The 22,577-nt window shown below is 43.0% G+C and overlaps 1 protein-coding gene across 14 annotated transcripts in view; it reads right to left on the bottom strand.

Moving 5' to 3' along the window:
• brsk2a (BR serine/threonine kinase 2a) overlaps positions 1–22,577 on the bottom strand; it is a 187,503-nt gene that overhangs the window by 5,039 nt on the left and 159,887 nt on the right. For 3 of the 14 annotated variants that reach the window (XM_039808458.1, XM_039808465.1, XM_039808459.1), the window contains 11 exons: positions 20,977–21,008; positions 18,090–18,254; positions 16,662–16,759; positions 15,450–15,612; positions 15,139–15,204; positions 9,424–9,484; positions 7,166–7,970; positions 6,994–7,042; positions 5,716–5,839; positions 4,392–4,572; positions 3,432–3,521 (listed from right to left, as the gene is read on the bottom strand). In XM_039808458.1, coding sequence (XP_039664392.1) covers positions 3,432–3,521; positions 4,392–4,572; positions 5,716–5,839; positions 6,994–7,042; positions 7,166–7,970; positions 9,424–9,484; positions 15,139–15,204; positions 15,450–15,612; positions 16,662–16,759; positions 18,090–18,254; positions 20,977–21,008 — 1,834 coding nt within the window. The remainder of the gene's footprint in view (positions 1–3,431; positions 3,522–4,391; positions 4,573–5,715; positions 5,840–6,993; positions 7,043–7,165; positions 7,971–9,423; positions 9,485–15,138; positions 15,205–15,449; positions 15,613–16,661; positions 16,760–18,089; positions 18,255–20,976; positions 21,009–22,577) is intronic. The other 11 variants (XM_039808461.1, XM_039808462.1, XM_039808466.1 and 8 more) reach the window with 11 other exon arrangements.

Here is a 22,577-nt window from a genome sequence, read left to right as displayed (position 1 = left end):
ACCTGTTCACACTCCCAGACCATGTGCAGGAAAGTTCCAGTTTGTTCAGGTTGGCAGAACGTGCAATAGGGAGTAGGAATGGCTTTAGAGACGTATCTCTTCTGAGGAGTCCAATATGTCCTATGGCAGTGGTTCCCAACCTTTTTTCCTTGGCGCCCCCCCTACTTATGTCTAAGAAAAGCTGAGCCACCCCCCTCCCCGAAACCAAAGTTGAGGTAACTCTCGAGATAGAGCCTTACTTTCTTTTTTGATAGAGAGCAGTTATCAGGACTTTTACGTTTCTCCGCCATGTTTCATTCATAAAATAGTGATGCCATGGTGGCAGGAAAAACGAGGATGATAGCAGCTAGCAGCTGACCTTATGATAGCAAGGGCCACAGGTTAAAGAGGTCCCGGAGGTTTGTCCTACTAAGTAGCCTGTCTCCAATTTAAAATAAAAATATATAGTTTCTATACTGACTTTTGTATACATTATATATTCTAGTGTATTATCATAATTTGTTTAACGTGCAAATATTTTTATTTTTTACCTCAACCTCAAACCAGATAAAGACTTACACACCCCCTGTGATCTTTGCCGCCCCCCTAAGGGGTGCCCGGACCCCAGGTTGGGAACCACTGTCCTATGGCATATGTTGAAGTGGATCTGCTGGTGATTTTGGTTCTTGGAACAGCGGGAAATGCCCCAAACTGTCTCCCAATTAATTACGTTCTCCTCCGAGCTCAACGCTCGCTCCCATTTCTTTAGTATTGGGAGTTCTCCTACGGATATTTGCATCAGTTTAGCATAAATCCTGGACACTAATCCTCTCACCAGAGAACTAACAAGCCATTTAATGATTGGGTGCATCTCAAGACTGTTCCCCCATGGTACTTCATAACATTTAAGGGCCGATCTTAAGCGAAGATAAATGAAGAAGGATGTCCTAGGGACCTCAAAGCTAGCTCTCAGGTTTTCAAAACTTAACATACCTTCATTATTGAATAGCTGGTCTAGAGTATAAATACCTCTGTCGCTCCACTGGTTATAAAAAAAGGTTTATTACCAGACATTATGTTGTGCCAAATTATACTATATTATAATACTTTCCTTAACTGGATCAAACTATTACATCTCAACCCTATAGCTGAGGTACTGACAAATGAAGTGGTGTCTGAGTCCTTCAATATTACAAGAGGTCTCCACCAATGTTCACGTCTCAGGTCTCTAGAGTGCGACCAATTTGGTCGCAAATGCGACCAAAATTTGTAAGGGTGCGACTACGATTTTTCCAAGGTCGCACCGTTCCTCGCATCCGCTGCCTCTCCACGAACAAAGCAATGTCGTTTCTATCGATATGGTTTAATGTTGCGTTACATGCATCATGTACCATCATGTATCATACACCAGCATTGTTAGATCTAATCTGCCTATTTGGTAGTATCTCCGGATTTATATCCGGAGATACTACCAAATAGGCAATTACTTTATAGTAAATGCTTCAAAATCATCACTAATGCTGCTTAATGGAAATGAAAGACAATATATGAACCAATACTTATGTACTTTCAAAGTCTCATCTAATTTTACATATTTGGGCATAATGGCAAAATAACACCTCATTAAGAACAACAAACTATGAAGTAATAATGAACTTAGTACATAAATCTATAGAAAGGTGGATGCCATATATATATATATATATATATATATACACATACACATACACACATACACACATACACATACACACATACACACATACACATACACACACACACACACACACACACCCACCTTCACCATACCTAGAGATTGGCATGGGGTGCTTTCCATAAAATCATCTCTCAATGCAAATCAAACCAGCTATTAGGCTAACTGAAATAAAACCATGCCAATCTCTAGGTATGGTGAAAGGTATGTGATGATGTGGGGCTATTTTAATTCCAACGGCCAAGGGAACTTTATCAGGATGCATAGTATCCTGGATCCATGAAATAACTGGCCTTTAAAAGTAAAAATCTGCCTGCCTCTATGGGAGTTTAACATAGGGGTGTACTCACTTTTGTTGCCAGCGGTTTAGACATTAATGGCTGTGTGTTGAGTTATTTTGAGGGGACAGCACATTTACACTGTTATACAAGCTGTACACTTAATACTTTACATTGTAGCAAAGTGTAATTTCTTCAGTGTTGTCCCATTAAAAGACATAATGAAATATTTACTAAAATGTGATGGGTGTACTCACTTTTGTGAGATACTGTATATTGAGAGGCAAATTGGGGGTGTATGAGAAAATCTGGAGGCCATTTGACCGGTTTGTAAACGAAGAAGACATAGGGGAGCTGTCTTATAATTTGCTTTTTGATTATTGTTGTATTAAAATTGTAACTGCAATGACAATTTTATAAAAACATTGTAAAAAGAAGTATCTGTTCAACAACGTCAGATATGGAATTGGAAATGGGTTTAAAATGATAAAAGAAGACATGAACATACAGACACCAAGAGAATGATTCACAGATGAGATGAAATTGATTTCCAAAGAAAACAGCACATCTCCTCCTTATAAAAATTCTGCATTTTCAGGCCAGTGGTGTTTCTATGTGACCAGCAGGTGGAACTGTTGTCAAGATGATGGCAACTGAGACGCGCACAAGCAGAGCAGGAAGGACATGCTAAGAGGGCATGGGGAGGAGTAGGATCCCTATTTCTCTCTTCTTTTTCTTTTAGTCATCCGGACTGCGTTGAGAGAATAGGATGAACGGGCTTATACATGTCGAGGGGCCTCCGCATCAACCCTACGACTAATGAAAAGACGTAAGAAGAGCGTTTTTTTTTTTTAATAACGTCACAAAGTTCACAGGTGAACAGTTAGGTGGTGATTGCCCGGTGGTATGTACTCGGGACCTTTGGAGGAGCCAAAAGAGGCTGGTGGACAGGGGGAAACAGGGAGAGAGGGTCCTATTCTACAAGCACCCAGAGTAAGAGAGAAAGAAACCGAGCGCTTGTCAGGTGTGGTGTCACTGTGTGGTGCAGTGCATTGTGGGAGTGCGTTGAGGTGCAGTGGTGTTGCCATGGTGACAAGCTCCGACGATCAGTCTTGGAAGTAGGAGTAACAGAATGCAAATTAGCTTACCCTACCTCTACTCTAATCTTCACTGCCAGGGCAACGAGACATTTGACCCGCGGTCGGTGCTTGAGAGCAACTCCCACCCTTTCATGGCAGCGAGGCCCGCATGCAAAGGAAGCCGTTTCGAGAAGCGGAGAGCGGCTCGGGGATTTCAAGCACGGGAGGAAGAGGAGGGCAGGATTTAGCTCAGCTTCAGCAGTGAGAGTGTTTGTCTGGGGGTGGGATGGGCGGATGAGGCGGTAGGGGGTAAGGGTGGAGAGGTTTTGGATAAGAGTTTGAATTTTTTTTTTTTCTTTCAAAAGAGGAGTTCTTACTCACCAGACAGCTGTTGGACCCCTGGCTGGTCATGTGTGCTTAACAATTGGCTCTGAATCGTCTCCACTACTCGCTTAAAGCGTCGGCTGGGTCCTAAACACAGGCACACAAACGGGAAATATTTGTTGCATCACAATACACAGGTAGCAGCGGAGCTGTGTACAAACTATGTAGATGGATAAATGAAGAGAGGAAAAAGTAAGGGTGAGGAAGAAGAAGCACATATGCACAAGTGCATGGTTTGAAATGGGAGCTGGAGAAGCTGCAGAAAGCCGGACATGATAAATGGAGTCCAGAGAGGAGTGCTACTGTAAGCTCCTGCTGTCTACCTTTTATGAAATGTATATAGTCAGTGACAGCAGGCTCCAAAGTTCCACTATTACATCCCATTCAGCTCAAATGTGCCCCCCACTTGAGTGTGTGTGAGGCAGAAAGAGAGGGAAAGAGCATGCATGTGTTTCTGCAAGAATAAACATGCACGCATGATTGCATAGTATGTAATCTTGCATAGCCAGACCTCATCTTGTAACGCTCAGGAAGGTTTGGGGGGGAAATCTTATCAAACATTCAGGATTGCAAGAACTTTGAAAATTCCTTAGGCAGCCATTCTTTTTTTAGCAGCAGGTTTGGAAACATCCACATTTGGAAGCAGCACTTCTGATTTATTTGTTGGCTGGATACATACATAGATGCATTTAATTAGTTGGAAGTGTGACGGCATCCCACGCAACATCTAAGTGATGCCTTTTCACACTTTTCAAAGTGACTCGTGAGCTTGAATTTCCCTAGGCCTCTGTAAGCCTGACTCTGACATCTGGGGATCTGGGGTCCCTAGATCTACATTTCGGCCATCTTGTGGCAGACTGGTGACCCGTTCATTGTGCCTATTTACCAATGTATACAGGATAAGTGGGTATAGAAAATGAGGGTGTGTAACTGTGTGCATGCAGACAGTGTCCTGACCTGAGAGCAGGGTGAAGGTGACAGAGTAGATGCCATTCTCCTTAGTGGCAGCTGTGCTCTCCGTGTAGGTGATATCCACCTGGAATTTGACCGGCTTCTGGAAGACTGTAGGGCCGGCTGTGGACTTGTACTCCGCTCGGAAACTGGTCTGGGAGATCACACTGTGGCTCAGGCTGGGGATCTGTGAGGAAAAAAATAGGAGGAGAAAAAATGTAAAGGAAAAATGTACGAAGAGACAGAGATAGGAATAAAAAAAGAGGCAAGTAATGGGATTATACATAGGGAGTATTGATGTTTAATTTTTCTCCCACACCTTGCAAATGACAAGGTGAGTAAACCCTCATTAAAATACCCTCCACATACAACGAGCCACAGTTGAAACTCCAAGGAGATTAATGCCTCGGGGAGTAGCCATGCATGACAGGGAGACTTAAGCTAATGTAATCTTGAGTCATCCAACAACATTGCACTCTCCCCCCTAAAATGAATTTGTATGCCCAATGAACAGGTTAGCTCTGAAATAGTCACGTTTCCGCCATAGTGCTGGAGAGGATTTGACATTCCATTAATGTGAGTGTGCTGAGAGGTATAATTCCACTGATTCAGGTGCCAATCTCTTGTCTGGAATACCAGCTAGCATAACCCAGAGGGGAAAATAGCTACCACCAGGGATGGGGAAACATATTTGACATTGACCTGCACTGGCAGAGTTTGCATTTAGTTAGACTTTGTTAAATTTAACTGGGGTGAGGATAGGTTTTGTTCAATTATGTACACTGAATGTCAACTACCACTGCTGAGTGTTTGTTGGTACAGATTCTTCACTAAGAAACCCTGATGTTGCCCCCATTCCTGCATGTATTTATACATCCACATTATAAAACACACCACACACATAGACACAATCTACACTATTTCTCGCACTACACATCTAAATATACATACAAACACACACTGCTCAGTACATGGTATTGAGGGCAAAGCATCTATATGCTAATGATCAATGCTCTCTGTTGATTTTCTATTGACCTGAAGTGAGTCTGCAGTCAGAGAGAAAATAGAAGCACTGAACACGAGCAGTTTACTGAATTGCTAAATAAATCAGAAGCATGTTAGCAAATACTCAGAGAGGGCCTGCCTCATAGCATAGCCAATCACTGTTGCTGCTCAGACAGCAGATGCACAGGTAATACTGCCGCGTGTGCTAATATTCAGATTTACAGAGGAAAGTTGGGGCACAGGGAGCAGGGATCAGGTGGGAGTGGAGTCAGGGATAAAGTAAGGGATAAAGTAAGGAATTAAGCAAGAAACTGTGAGGTTGTACCGAGAGAAAGGCTTGAACGATGTCTGCCTTGATGGAGCTGAGAGGCTTGTCTTTAATGACAATGAAGATTTGCTCCTCTTTTTCCAGGTTGATGAAGTTACCAAACCAGGATTTTTTGGCAAGTCTGTGGGGAAAAGACAAGAAGGGACAAAGAGTTTGTGAGCTGTACTTTAATATCATTACACTTACTGCTATATACGCCTACTGGAGAGCATTTGTCTTCTTTCCACCCTTTTTGTTTCCTTCTTAAAACCCATCCATCTATTTATCCATCCAGAAATGGAGAGCTGGTGAGGAGTGTTCTCTCTCTCTCTCTCTCTCTCTCTCTCTCTCTCTCTCTCTCTCTCTCTCTCTCTCTCTCTGCAGCTTTGGGGAAATGGAAAGGAGCAAACGGAGGATTCCCTGAAGGAAATAAGCTAAAACTGTGCAGAACACCTTCTGTTCAACTGTGTGTGTGTAAAATGCATGTATATTTGTGTGTGTGTGTGTGTGTGTGTGTGTGTGTGTGTGTGTGTGTGTGTGTGTGTGTGTGTGTGTGTGTGTGTGTGTGTGAGAGAGAGAGATAATTGGGCCTCTCTGTGAACAGAACTGAAGGTCCAGAAGGGGTAGAGGTAGATGAATTCACCACTGGCCTCAGCCCAGGTTATACCTTCACCCCCAACTAATAAGGCATATGGACTCCTGTTTTGTGCCATATTTATATTCCATGAGATTCTTGAAAATGTTGATGGATTTGCAAGACTAAATGCATACTTCTATAATGTTATGAGGTCTCCAGGGACATTAATGGGCTTATTACCCTGCAGTAAGAAACTGGTTACAGCTGGTGTGTGACAGTGTATTAATGTGATCAAGCTCAACCTAGCTAAGAGAAGGTCTTTTTTTCCAGCCAACTATCCAACTCCTTCCAGCAAGGATGTTCTTCCCAGCCAGGTGGAAATGGCCAAGCCAGACAGCCAGCAAACCAAACAGGCATATCTAGGCCAACCTTGAGTTATCAGGCCCCTGGGAGCTCAGCAACATCACACAAGCTACTTTCCCTCCCTCATAACCAACTCAAAACCTCCCGCAACGGTGCTGCTTCTCCAGCCCAGACCACACCTGAGGTCATTACAGGAAACTCAGCAGGCACAAATCAAACATTCACGGATGTAATACTTTCCAAAACATCATGCTATCAAGAGTGAGCCTGTTTGAGCCAATGGCTGAGGGGCTGACAGGTTATGCATAGTTATGATGGTGGTGGTGGTGGATTCAAAAAGTACAGCATCTACTCACTCTGGGGAAGACTCTGGTGTGAGGCTGGACATCTCCTCTTGTGTGGGAACTGTGGAAGCAGGCTCAAATGTCAGACAAAGTTGGAAGGCTCAGAGAAAGGTAATTAAACCACTTTAGTGGATACAGTAAGATTTGGGGAAGGGTGAAAAACACAAGATAATTCAGTGTTTACCATAGAAATCTGCTGTGATGTCAGTACCTTGGAGTTTCCTGCGGTGGAAGCGTGGTGAGCCCAGGAAGCTGTTTTTGATGGAGTTGAGGCGCGTCCTCCAAGGCATGCCTCCGATGGAAGGGCTTGGGGGCGGCGTTGGGGTGGGGGTCCCGGCCGGGCTGTCCTTGGGAGTGTGCACCGGGGTGCCCTTTGGGGTGGGGAGGGGACTGCCTCGGGGGGAGGGGTGAGGGGTAACCTGTATGAGGGGAATAGATTTTGGCGGGTGGTCAGTGAATGAAGAAGGCGCCGGCGCCACGGGGTGAAAGTGGTGCAGCCGGATGGGCGACAGGGGGACCACTGGGCTGAAGGGCACAGAGAGCTGGGTGTTGGCAGCAAAATGGGAGCGCCATACCTGGGGGCTGTTTGGGATGGAAGCACTGGAGATGGAAGATGGGGAAAAGGGGGAGGAAGGGGAGGATGGAGAAGTAGGGGTGGGGGGCACAGAGGCAGAGGGTGGCTGCAATGGGAGCTGGCAGGGAGTGGAGGGCTCCGATTTGGCTGGAGATGCTGGATCTGGGGGGGTTCCGGGGAGCGGGTTGGATTGTGTGGCTTGAAGGGGCTTGGGGGCAACTTTGGGCTTGGCAGGGAGTGTCTGCGTCTTGTTGAGTGCTGACGGCAGGGGCTCACTGTTTGGAGCGAGTGAGTTAGGGGTGGATATACGAGGGCCTGTGCGATTGGGGGTGGGCTCAGGGGACGGGCAGGGGCTTGTGTTAGGGGACTGTGGCAAGTCTGGGGACTGAGGCGGTACACAGAACTTTCTGACAGGCTGGAGTTAGAGGACACAGTGTGAGGACACGCGGCACGATACAGCCAAGAGCCAGAACAGGTGGAGGAGGAAGAAAATAAAGCAAAAAAAACAAGGGGACACACACAAGCACATAGATGAAGAAAGAACGAAGAGTGTAGCAGAACAAACAACCACACATCCAGAAGAACAGGCAGCCAAAGAATAAGCAGGTGAGGTGTGTGCATACACAGAGGGGATGGTGTGAAAAAAAGAAAGACACAAAAGAAAAGAAACATGCAGTTAGACCATTAAGTGACTCATGTCACAAGAAAACAAAAATTAAATGGGAACATAAACAGCAAGCAATGCACACAATTTAAAAAGGCCAAACAAACAACAAAACGCATAAAAAAGATGGACTTGAAAAAAACATACAGGGCTCTGCTGGCAGAGAAAAACAAGAAGACACAGACAGATGTGTGAGAGACATAAGGCCAGTTGTGAGGACAATTTGGACCGTCTCAATAACAGGAGGAACAACATTATGGTATCACTGCTGTAACATTTCCAGTTTCCAGATAGGTTTATTGATCGGTTTTATTTGTGACAGTGAAATTGCAGCCACAATGGTGCACTGATAAACTATTTCCCTCGGACGCCTCCTCTTTTTCCAGACACAAATCTGAGAAAATAACCCCACACAGAGCCCCTTGCTGAGAGCACAATCCAGGCTTTGGCTAGGTCTGAGAAATCAATTTCCCTTTCAGATCAGCATGAAAGAACCTGTGTGGCGTGAGGAGCTCGTCTTAGGATCCTGGCTAATCTTGAGCCTACTCAGGTTAGTCAGCTGGAAAAGTTTACCACAGCTCCCCAGCTCTGAGCAAGAAAAGTGGGATTTTCTGAAGCATTCCTGGAGCTGGATTTCCAGAGAGCTCAGGCTACAGAAAACAGAGAGGGGGATAATACGCAGAAAGGATAGAGAGAGAAGAAGCTTTAGGGGCTGGAAGAAAGTTTGCTGTGCTGTCCTGTGCCCCGTGGAGGTTCATCAGTATATTTAACAGAAATATCCAACTATATGGACACAGTTATGAGCCATGTAAAGTCTTATCATAGTGGATCACTGCTTTCTCAAAACAGTGGAAAAAGATACTATATCTCAGACAAATAACAAGCGGAGCAGTAGAATAATATTGCATGTGCAGAGACATACAGTGATATTGCTTTCATAGTGCGTGTGCTGTGTATTGTTAAAGGTCAGAAGCCCCAGCGATGTAGCTGTAGTGACTGTCTTTATTTTCTCTAGCGGACAGAAACCGCCATAAGATGACAGCAATAAGATGACAGCAATAAGATGACAGCAATAAGATGAATGAATAAGATGGGATCTGCAGTAGTTAGTTATCCCTGAGGGTGAAAAACTAGATATATCTGAGAACTGGGTCAACAGGTGTGTGTTGCACTTGTGTGTATGTTTGAAAGAGTCGTGACTTACCCGTGGGCTGCTGAGGGGGCTGGTGGAGAGGCCGGACGAGGCTCCACTAATAGACCGCGACCTGTGGCACAAACACGCAAGAAGAAACACAGGGGCAGAGGTAATTTGTCGGATCAACATGTGTACCTGTTACATGTTTCAGTAAACACTGGTGGAGGTGAGAGCTTGGAGGTTACATGTTGCACACATTAGAAAGCACCACAGCATATGTCAGCATCATACCAAGCACAGTAGTTGCTAATCAAGCCCTTTGCAAACAAAACACCTATTCACACAAAGAGGGTCTAAGCAGGACAACACAGTGACAGCACCGACTTGACAACAGACATTACTAGCATTGACTTGCAGCAATTAGTCTCGAACCAATTAAGCTCAAACTTCGGTTTCAAATACGTTGATTTGACTGCAGCTTCTCTTGCAAATCTATGGACTGCTTTCCACAGATGAGCATTCAAATTAGCTTTCCGCCCCGTCTATAGTCTGCTAATAAACCAAACGTGTTGATTTTTAGGCCTTAGCACTGGATCAGTAGAAAATATCTTGAGGGGGGAAATGAAGTGGGACATTTGGTTGAGTGCCATTTGTCATGTTTTTCTTTTCCCCTGCAGATGCCGTCAATAACCCCTATGAGCAGAGCCCTGCTCAGAAATGAACAATCACAGGACAATCTGTCTCCATCAAGCGCACACACACACACACACACACACACGTACGCACTCACACAAACGCACAAAAACAGGGACTGTCAACACTCGGAAACACCAGCTGCTCACTGTCACAACACTGTTCCTTTTTGTCATTCAATCTAATACCCCCACCCCCTTTTTTTCCCTCTCTCTTTTTTTCATTTCAGCATGGATGCATTTGTGACCATGTGGCTGAGCCTACAGATCTTTTGTCTATCTTTAAAAAGATAAAGACACTACTACTGGTGTTTTGTCAACTTGCTTGGTTGTAGAGGAAGACATCACGGACAAATGTGAGGGGAGGATGAGGGAGTTTAGGATTGATGGAGGAATGAGCAAAAGATGGAAGAATGAAGGATGAGAGGGAGGGATGGAGTAATAGAGACTAATGTTCATTGCTGATGCTGGAGCAGTCCCACAGGACCACAGAGGCATCCATACATGGACACAAAACTGTGTACACGGTTTACAGCTAGTAGCCATAAAAATTATACCGGTGCTGTCATAACAACAAGCCCGGATTAAGATCTATATGTATCAATCTTCTTAAAGGTAGAAGCAACTATTGGGTTCAGTCACCCACCCCTCTTGAGCTTTTAATTTACAACCACCTAAAGAAAGAACTGATACTAGAACAGGAAGCTTTACTCCTGAGAGGCACAGACACAATTAGAAGAGAAGCAACAGCTACAATGAGAGGAAAGAAAATATAGAAACACCCACTCTCAAACTATTTTTATAATTCTCTCACTGCCCCTTTTGTGAGTGTATTTATTGCACACACTCATGCACTCATGAGTAGGCGATGCTGACCACATTGGCTAGGATTTCTTGTTTAAGAGAGCAGCCGACCAGACAGTTGCTATCATTTACATTTAAGTCCTACAGTCCACAGAGACAGGCCGAAAGTTGCTCACTACAGCCAATCGCAGTTCATCTAAACATGGCCAAAAAAAACAGTGTCCTCGGGCCATTATGAGCATATTGTTAGAGGCACTCTACATCTGCTAGTGTTGGACCAGCAGGTCTATACAGCTAATGTTACAGATGGTTGTGCTGTACAGTAATGGGCTGTCAGAGGCGACGAATTATTGTTGACGAGTGTGTTATTTATAGTGAACAGCATGCGCAACTTAAGCAATCATTTATCACCTATCATACAGAAACAAAGAAGCAATATAATAGAGTATTTTGACATGGTGGTATTGCTAAGTAACTTTTACTTGAGTAAATATAACAGTGAGCACCACACATGCAATTCCTTCCTCTCTTATAGGGATATCTCGCCTGTACAAATAAAACCAAAAACTATCTGCATTGCTAGACACCACAGGAGGTACATTTAATTTAACCCTTTCGTGTGTTTATACTTGCACCCATACATGTGTGCACATATGTGTGTACTACATGTGTATGTGTGTGGCTACTCATTCTTATCTTTCTATTATCCATTAGTCCTCAAGATAACATTTCCCATTAGAGGTGTGAATCTTCACTGATCTCCCGATTCGATTACGATTATCATGTCAGCGATTCAATTCGATTCGATATCTTGATGCATCACGATGCGTCAAATAAATTTTTCTATTAAAGCTATGTAAGATATTTAATTCATAGCTTTTCAAGCTTCAAAAACAAAACTTTCTGCAGTGCTCTAATACTAAATACATTGGATACATAAAACTACAGCACTGAGCACATGGCACTTCCTGAATGTGCAAAACATAACAGAATATGTAAACAGAAATGTTGTTAGGCCTACATTAAATTGTAAACAGAAATAATCGATTATGAGCCTGCCGATTATCGATGCAGCATCGACCATGTCCACGATTCGATGCAGCGATTATTTCATTAATTTCAACACCTCTATTTCCCATAAGCCTGTTTTTGAACGGGGCCAATGTCCTCAGGGTATGACCACCGGCTGTGTCAGAAACCCATCCAAAGCACCCGTGGTGCAACAATGTTGGGCTGTGGGGAATGGAACAAGTACAAGAGGTTCTGGGATGAGGGCATGGACTGAAATAAAACAAAAGTGAAGCTGAATGAAGTGGATTGTGCCAGGAGTCAAACTGAGAACAAATAACACTGCCAAAGCCAAAACACAACTACTACTGCTCTGCTAACAAGTGGAGAAAGTTCCATTTTTCTCTTTCTCCCTCCTCTACAGTAGAATGACTTTTGTCCTGCCAATGGAGTTCTTCTACACGGAGTAGATATTCATATAAATCAACACCCTGTTTAAATCCATTTCCTTTTCCTGAGCCCTGACAGCTCCCTGAGGACTCAGTGCATTAATATTCACAGCTCAGCTCCTCAAATATCTAAATGTAGTAAGACCCCTGCAGTTTCCAAATGTAGAGATCAGTGTTAAAGGTGCTTTATTTGTGCTCATTTTAGCCTCTTAAATAAATTAGAGTCAATAATTAGCATGAGAGCCTGACTTATTAAGACTGCTCAGACTAACCCAACACACTCAAAACTGCATGAAGCAACTAGAGCAGATCTGTAAAGAAAAAAAAAAAAAATCAATTGATATTCTCTTCTTCACACTGCAGCACTTTTCCATATTTCATTTACATATCATTAACCTCCCTTCATTTCTCCTGGCATGTTGTTAAGGTTTAAAATTAAATCAGTGGGATATCTTGTGCTTTGAGTTTGGCTTTAAATATCTTTTTTAAGATACGTTTGGGTATATAAGGAATGAAATGGACATTCACATGAAAATGTCTCCACGTGTGTTTTTCTGCAAAGTGGCTACTGCAGCATTTACCCCAAATCTATTCAATTGTACTTCACAGAAGCAGTCAAATCATCAATCACATGTATGAAAATGCAGCCTGGGCAGTTGATCGGATTGCTACGGTCTACATGAGATATGTGAGCTAAAATGCTGGATGGGGATTGAGGCTCAGGCATTTTTGTTGTGTAATTCTAGATAAAACCATCTACCCTCTTTTCCATCATTTACTGCTGGTGGAAATGTATCCTGTCAAAACACATGTTTCAAAGTCAGTCTTCTCTCTGACACCCTCTGATCTGAAGTTCTACGAATCTTCTGGGCTGTCGACAAAAGTTTGCTGTCGGGGAAAGATAAGGTTAGGTTCAGAGAAAGTCAGTCAAATCTTTGGACGTTATTCTGCTATGTATGTGCTTCCAAAACGCCGTCGTCTATAAACGCACACACACGAGCACGCACATGATCAAACAGAGCGCACACAAGGACGTGATAAAAGGCAGAAAAGTTCAAAAACACAACAAAATCACTTTGTTACCAACATCGTTTTTCCCCCCACTGATCAGCTGGAGAGCCATGAATTGCAGGACGCGTAAAGCGAGAAAGAGATTTGATTTGATTTGGAGGCGGATGGGCTGTGGCATAGGACTCCCCCCGCCTCCAAGTCACCACAGCTGATAGGAAGCCAGACAGAGAAAAACTAGCAGCATTTCCACATTAGCATAGCAATTCCATACAAACAGAGGGGGGCGTTTGGGACTGAAGGTCAGCTGCACACAAGGGACCACAGTAGAGAGAGAGAGAGAGAAAGGAGATATGAAAGAGAAGGGAGGAGCCCCTGAAAGAGATTTAGGTGGAGGGGTAGGAGCAAACACACTGATTTAAAGTAGCACGGAGGAAAGATGCAGCGGAGCTTTTTTAATGACTGCGACTGCTGTTATATGTAGGATCCAGACACAAACCTATTTCATATGCTGCTGTCTGTAGACGAGACTGTTTATTAAGATTTATATGAGGAAACCTAAAGGTCTTGTTTTAAATAAAGATTCAAAACACTCATTTCAGTGCCTTTTATAATGTAAACCCATTCCATTGTGTACTGTATGATCTATGAACTGGTGCTTATGCTGTTTTGGAAACATTATTAATGTTCGATAAAGTCATTGCAAACTGACCTATTTTGAGATTCTAGCATTGACTGAAACAGATGAGTCAGAGCGAAGGGCGGAATAAGGCAGCTTCTAAACTAATGCAACCTTAAATAAAGAAGAGATAAGACTTGGATCGCCTGAAGGGATAAAGGAGCGGAGTAGAGGCGATGAAACATAAGAAGGTGAATGTTAAAGTGAAATTCATAGGCACTAGAGGACAGAAAGAATTAAGCAGAAGTGTTTGGAGGTGGGAGCTCTTGAAGTGGATTTAAAACTTTTGAAAGGGCTTCCCCCCAGTGAAATAAAGTGGGAAATAAATTCTTGATATTTTGTTGTTGGCAACGCACTATGGTGGAAATTTGGGTGAATATTTAACTTTATAACTACATTTTTATTTATCTATATAATATATGCACTCGCTGCCTCTGCATTTATGTCCCATACCTCGGAAAGCTTTTTCCAGCTTTCTGCCAATCTGCCTATCATTAGGCAGATCAGGTTATCACCCCCTCAGATTCAATCTTCCCCGCTGTCACAAATGTCACTGCCTCTGAGCAGAAATGTGTCGTGTGATGATATATTGGTTGTTGAAATAAGATGGGGGGAATAGATTTTAAATCAGTCCGCTGTGCCCTGTGGGGGTGTGGTTCTGGCTTGACTTGAACATTTCTAAAATAGAGAAGAGAAGAAATTGTCTGCATCCAGAGAAAGTGGGACACAGTATGGGAGAACTGGTTATCAATGCATTCAGATTATGAAAACAAGAGATAATTGAGCCAACACCAAAAAAGGGGGTTGTAGATATTAAGGCTCTGAATTGCAAATGTGCAGTCTTCCTCCGTTTGAAAATTAGGTTAATTAAGAGAGTTAAGTCAAACTTTAGGAACTACCACCCCCAAAACAGTTGTTAGACCCAGCTTCTTTCATTTTTCAGATGGGTTATAGCTTATTGAAGACTTGTGAATCCGCCACATGCTGCATATGTCATTACCATTTAAAAAAAAAAAAAATCATCCTTTTAACAGAAAGCACCGCTGCATCTTTCTCCTGCCACTGAACGTCTCCTTGCATAGGTGGGCGAGACACAGAGCAAGAGGAGGTGAAAGTGCGAAAGGGTGAGTGGGCAAGTGAATACCTTTCTTCTTGGCTGCATTTTGTACTGGCGTCAGGAATATCCAAGCTTTTACTGTACACTGATTTACTACAGTGAGACAGGAGACAAAGCGAGCAGAGCGTCAATCTCTGTTTATGTTTGTCCACAATCTAGCCTGCTGACACCAGAGCCAGACTCGCTGTCAGAACTGCTCAAACACCACTGGGTGTGAGATCCTTCACACGCATGCACGCGTGCACGCATGCACGCACGCACGCACGCACGCACGCACACACACAGCTATGTCTATCTCCATTTGTTCATTGTATAGATTTTTCAGATTTTTTTTTCACCTCCATGCGTACCTCTGTCCATGCTGTGTCATGTCGATAGCCCTCCTCGCCGGTACAGGCGAGCCTCCGTCTGTGACACTGAGGACCTCCATGGACTTCCTCTCTGGTCTCCTCTTGCCATGGCGGTTTAACATGGGAGAGTCCACCCGCTTCTTTGGGGGATCTGTGTGAAACAGTGAGACAGATCGATTCAGAATCAACACAATATGCCTGAAGTGTCTGCGCGTTAATGTAGGCATCTCTACACACTGAGCAGTTTTGTGCATGGCGGGCATATGTGTGTGAGTGTTTGAGTGATGTTTAGCGCTGATCACATTGACATTTGAACTAATAGTGAATAAGTAATGGTTTCCTCCCAGACCTTAAACTAATGTTCACTGTATTGACTGTATCACATTCACTGAAGAGGGAATCTATTCATTAAAATGTTGCTATCTCTCGCGCGCACACACACACACACACACACACACACACACACACACACACACACACACACACACACACACACACACACACACACACACACACACACACACACACACACACACACACACACACACACACACACACACACACACACACACACACAACACTGATCCTATTGCAGAGCTCTTGTCAGAAAATAACTCTGGCAGAAGTCTAAGTAGAGCATCTATGTTTCTGCTCAGATTTGTGTGGGTGGAACTCTGTGCTTTGTTGTACTGTATGAATGATAGAATACTTTTTTTTTTTTTTTTTTTTAAATCGGAGCAGTACAAGCTGACAGTTTTTCTTACTTGGCCTATTGACATCTTCTGTTTCTGTTACTATATTTCATTGAGAAGCTTTTCTATATTCAATTAACATTACTCTACTGGAGAGCCAATCCACTGCTCCTGGAGCTGATCCAATTTCTGCTGAAGAAGGAAAACACTGCAGAAGAACGGTTCAGACACAAGGAGCAGTCACAAATTACCTTCTTGCAGTACTTATTCTTGTCTAAATTGGCTTGTTATGTCTGTGTAAACAGCTGTCTATTCAGTGACTAGATAAAAAAAGGCATTAAAAGTTAAGACACTAGTCACATAGTAGTATTGTTCAGACATACTGTGTGCCATACTGTGTTTACTGATTTATTTCCATTTTCTCCAGCTGTGCTCTTCTCTTTAGTTGTTTTTTAGAACATATTCTATTATGTTTCATTCTTTATCTGCACTTTGGTCTGAGCCTCACCAATCTCGTTGCGAGGGGGAAGGTTCTGGTCCTCCTGACTGGGGTACCTTTCCTTACGGTCCAGTAACAGGAAGTAGATCATCTTTTCTTGGTTGTCACTGCAAAGAGGATACAATAAAAAAAAAGAAAAGTCTACTGAGATATCTGGAAAAGAAATACAATGGTTTTAAACAAACCTGGGTCATTCCAACTTAGTCAACACTGGTTGTTTTAAAGTGCTCTATAAATAAAGTTTGATTGATTGATTGATTGATTCCAAACGTGTACAGATTACTGAAGCATCCGTATACATTTACGTGCACAAGCACATGTCTGCAAGAGCTCAAAACCAAGACATTTAACTGCAGTAACCCTCACTATGATTAATGTAATTTAATCTTTTGGGGTTTATTGTGAAACAGCTACTAAATAGCTTCCACCATAAAAAAAGAAAAGTTTGGTTTTACAGCTCATTAAGCCATCATAGGATATTCTGCTTATATTTTTTAGGATATATCTTCATACGCATTTATGAAAGTATCAAAACATTGTGAGTTCGTCCTTTTCTTCCTCTGTAAATCAGGAAGCCTAATATCTTTAGCCTCTAGGCCAATACTCTTTATGTAAAAGGCCCAGAGACTGGCCCTCTGTAATAAAGACAGATTGGAAAGCAGTAGGAGGCAAAGAGACAAGGACCTGCAACTTCAGCTAAAATGAGCCAGGGGAAGGGAGATGGAGACTGCAGATTTTCCTCCAGTCCAGCACTATTATAGGATGCTCCCAGGAGAAAGGAAGCAAACGGAAGAGATGAGGAGAGGGGGGAATGATAGAGTAATGCTCGTTTAGTATTAAATTAAAGAGGCCGGGCAAATGTAAAATAGAGGGAAAGTAGATAGAAAAGCAAAGCAAAATGAAACTACATCTGTATGCCCATATGAATAAATAAAAACATGTATGAAACACTGTAGGGCAAGTATTCCCAGCATAAATATATATTATCAGGAGCAAACCTAACTACCACCACTAACACGTGCAACGGAGACAAAACACATTTAGCAGCAGAACATAAACAATATGACCTAGTGGTTTGTTCCTGGTGCAAGCCGGGATCAGATTTGGAGGAATGTATCCAGTGGCAAGCGGTGTAAGTGCTGTGTGATAACAGTTAAGTGATCTACTGCCTCTGACATCTAAAGTGACAGCCTCACAGGATTTCATAAGAGCTGGGGAAAAAACAAGGCCTTGCACACGGACACCACACACTCATGCTTTTATTGCAGTATGACCACACAGCCCACAGTCTTCAGCTGTTTTATTTTGTTCGTTTCACCTTTTCCCCCCTATCTTCTGTCTTTCTCTCCTAACTCACACCTTTTCATTCACCAAACCACACCTATATTCTGGTCCTCTTTGTCCAACCTCTTTCCCATTCCTTATCCATTCACTCACTCATCTGAGAGCAGGTCTTTCAGTAGTTTGTTTTTGTCTCTGAAGCAGCCCAGGGAGTGCATGCTGTCCAGTACGTCTGGGTCGATGTCGTCTGCAGAGGGCAGGCTGCGGATGGTCACCTTCCTGGGCACTGGCTGCTCTGGCTCTGGTTCGTTCTTCCCCCCTCTGGGAATGCAAAAAAAGACAAGACAAATAAGGACACTGTCAGCCATTTTGGTCCCTACTACTGTAAGTTTGAATACATTGACAAAAACGTTTTCAAATAGCTTATACAGCTATGGAGGCGTTATGCATCTCACTTACAGATTCCATGTTTGTGCTGTAAACATAATATGCTGCATGTAAAGTGTTTCAGTGTTTGTTTGCCTCTTGGATGGAAGTTTACCTCATTATAATCCCGATTCACATGATTAAAACGTTCATAGTCACGTATTTCCCCGAGCTTTAGTCATTCTGCATGTATGCTTCAGAGGGTGAATGCTCACCAAGATGCAGACAAACAACTGAGTCATGCTGGAAAGTTTTGCAATGTTGCCCACTAAAAAACTACACTCAGTTGCCAGTTTGTTAGGTCCACCGTGCTAAAAACTAATACAGTCTACTACAACAGCGTAATGAAGGTTATAAGGTTGAATTTTAGTTTAAACTGTTTCAAAAAGGTGTTGACCACTTAGTAAAAAGTAATATAAATCAACGGCACCACAAACCATCATGAAGGCTGGTTTATAGGGCTGTGAGTGTTTGTCAACTGGCCGTCTGGCCTGGAGCTGTCCTTTAAGCACCACAGCTCCGCTCAGCTAGCCTGACAAGCCAGACCCACATCAAGATGTTGGGTCTGGGAACTCACCATTGACAGGGCTCAATCCGAGGGGAGGGATAAACGGTTGTCTTTCAAATTCCCTCTGCACGCAATAGGATAGCGCTACAACCAGGCAGAGCAATGAAGAAGGTAGCGGAGCTAGTTGACAGATTAAACTTTTGCTGTATCCGGTTGGCAAAACTCCGAAAACATCTTCCTTTTTTAAGAATGATTTCTGTGCCGTTCTTTGTTCTTTTCTCAAAGAAAAGCTTAACTCCAAGTCTTCCAGAAGACCACTGTTCCCAGAAGCAGCAGCCATAAGCCCGCCTACCAACTCTATACACGATGTGATTGGCATGACCAGAATTTGTTTTTTCCAGCTTGCAAGTCAACGGAGAGTGCCTAGACCCCCCTGGCTACAAAATAAATTTGCTGCCACTAGGGTGTGTCTAGATTTCTAGGCTACCGCTCAGCTGCTCTGCTCAGATTGTTAGGAGGCTCACCAACTAATAAAACTAGGGGTGACCCTAAATAGTCAAATATTCGATCAAAAGGGCCCGATTCGACTGCCAGTCTCACAGTCGAATCTTCGCACTGGGCCTGTTCTGACCGCTGCAACCTTTCATTGTTCTAAATTGGTTTTGTCTGATCGCAAATCTTTGAAGCTTTTAATAAATAGTTTTAAAGTGGGTAAATAAATCCAACTGCCCGATGACATTTCATGTTTCACTTTCCATGATCCGTGACCAACGATGGCCTCCACCCACGTGATTCGACGATCAGTCAACGATAGGCAAGAGTTGACAATTCTGATTTGATTATGAAAATTCTTAGTCGGGGACTCCCCTAAATGAAACTAATAAACAATAGTAGTGGATGGCCTTATCTGAATTTGTTAAAAAAATAAAATAAAAAGCAGTTTGTTTGATTTAGAAAGATATGCTGCACACTTTTTATTATTTATCCACCACTGATGAGCTGCTTCTGGGAAAAAGCCACAGCCACATTTGAAAGACAAGCCCTCCCCCCCACCCCTTCTCATTCATTAATTCATACATTTATCAGTCAGTCAGTCAGTCACTTGGCCAGCAAACCTGCCATGCAGAGACAGACAGCCAGGCAACTTCCTCACTGACAAAAAACTCACATTACATTAGTCTTCTCTCCCAGCTCTTCCCTTGTCTCCTCTTGTTTCCATTATCTGTCTCGCTGTCTGTTTGCATGATCTTTCAGTACACGACAGAAACCATAACTCAACCCCTTCCAGGACTTACAACCTCTTGCCATGATTCATCTTTGCTCTTGCAGTGTAATAATCTTTGAAATCAATTTAAAAAATGTTTTTTAGCTACAACTTCTAAATGGTGATAATCTGATTATTGGAGGGCGGATATCAGCCTTTACAAACATGAATAAGTGTACTCTTATATTTTCAAAAAACAAAACATTTATTCATGCTTTTTCCCTATTAAAGCAACACTAAGTAACTCTTCCCGCTTCGGTCCCCCTACAGGTTGGAAGCGGAATTATCCATTCCATTACATTATGCAAGTTTGCCAGATCGGGTAGCGGAGTTGTAATTCAAATGAACTGGACAATGTAATGTAATGGACAATTCCGCTGCCAATCTGTAGGGGGACTGAAGCAGGAAAAGTTACTTAATGTTGCTTTAAAAGAGCTCTGACATAAATGAAAATGACTTGTACCATAAATGTTCTCAAAAGATTTATATTACCTTTAAAAGGTGGGTACACTCTGTTATGAAAATGAAACAAAGTATACACTAATGTTATGTGGGTTCATCCTCCAACACGTCTCTGCTTGTTCCCTCTCCCCTACTCCCTGTTCAGTTGACCATATGCTGCACATCCACTTTGATGCACTACCAATTTACCCCCACATCGCCGAGAGTGGAGTCATGCCCTGCTCAAATGTGCTCTTGTGTACAGGTCTGAACCTCAAAGCCATTTATCATCCCCGCACCCCCCCCGCCAGGTCTACTACCCCCGCAGGACAGGCTAGGAGAGGAGAGGAAAGGAAAGGAGAAGTGTAAAGGGTGTAAAACGAAAGGAAAGACAGAGTACTTACATGTACCATGTGTGCTTCTGGATCTGTTCTAACTGTAAAAGACAGAAGAGACAACAGGTCAGTACATAAGCAATGTCATGCATTTGATTTCAATGTATCATCTTTTTTGTACTAATAAAATATCAAAGGCAACAAAATCATTAAAAAAGGTGAATACAAAGAACATTCAATCTTTTCCCTTTGTATACAAACGTTAGGTGCAGAATGGCTTCAGTAAACCCTGAGCTTACTGGCTTAATGGAAAACACAATAGGACAATACGACCAGATTGAATGGTGGAAGTAAATAATAAGGCCTTCAAATTTTAATACCGCCAATGGGAAAAACTTATTGAGGAAAAGAGTGTGGCAGAGAGAGGTGATACCACTGAGCTATAAACAGAGAATATTATCTCCCTCACACACACTGCTGACCCTGCCAAGCCTTCTGGTCTAAAGGGAATCTCCCAACCTCGTTCTCTTCCCATCTCCCTTACTCACACGCTCTCTCTCATCAACACACACTCTCTCTCTCATCAACACACACACACACACACACACACACACACACACACACACACACACACACACACACACACACACACACACACACACACACACACACACACACACACACACACACACACACACACACACACACACACACTACTACTCTTGTCATCACACTTTTAATGTGGCCATTTTGTCACCAACACTGTCCACATTGTCTTTTGCCAACATAGGAAAAGCAGAAAGAGACAAAAACAGTGAGCAAAAGGGCAACAAAGGAAGATGTCTGTTAGAATGACTCCGTAGTAACCCTAACTGCCCACAGAGGAAAACAGGATCGATGTCACTGTCAGGACTTTTTAATTTGCTCATGCTGTTGTTGTGGAACCACAGGAGATACACATAGCAGCTCTAATTATTGTCACTTATTCAGAGGCATAGTTCTTGGGTATGTGTCTCTATCAATGTCTCGATGTTCCCACCATCCCAGAGGATTTACCTCTGTGTTTCAGAACTGATGAAGGCCTTCATGTGATATTAGTGCAATCACAGAGCAGGCCAGGCTGACTATTAGGTGAATCTTGTCTGCTTCCACAGAGGTCATGGTATTGACAGAGACACCCTGCCTGTCAGATACAGGCCAGTGGGTGACCTACTCACCACTTTTATTGAAGGCCTGGAGGCAAGAGACTGATATCACACACATGGTTGAAAGTGATGTGGTTTGAAATGCGGTATCACATCAATCAGTCTCTAAATGTGACAGTACCAATTCCAACTGCTTTCACTCAGAGGATAGTGCTAGTTTGGCTAGGTGTGAGCATTTGTGCATTCGGGTATGCTGCATAAATCATTTTTCGTGCAACTTTTAGCTGTTTATTAGGGCAGGAAGGGACATAGGGTTTGGCAATGGGGAACTATTCTGCCCTACAAAGCCAAAACACTGTAACTACATATTTGGTAAACATTTGAGTTAAGACCTGAATATGACTATTTGACATTTGTTTTAACATAAAAAAAAGACATTTATAGAACTAGATGTAAACCAAACCACAGTGACTGCAATTCAGCTACTTAAAGAAGCTTTTACACTGCTGCACGGCCAATCACCGC

This window comes from Perca fluviatilis, chromosome 8 (assembly GCF_010015445.1).
Source record: "Perca fluviatilis chromosome 8, GENO_Pfluv_1.0, whole genome shotgun sequence".
Classification (NCBI taxonomy): Eukaryota; Metazoa; Chordata; class Actinopteri; order Perciformes; family Percidae; genus Perca; species Perca fluviatilis.
Note: the sequence above shows the minus strand (reverse complement) of the source record. Positions and strands in the feature narration are given on the sequence as shown.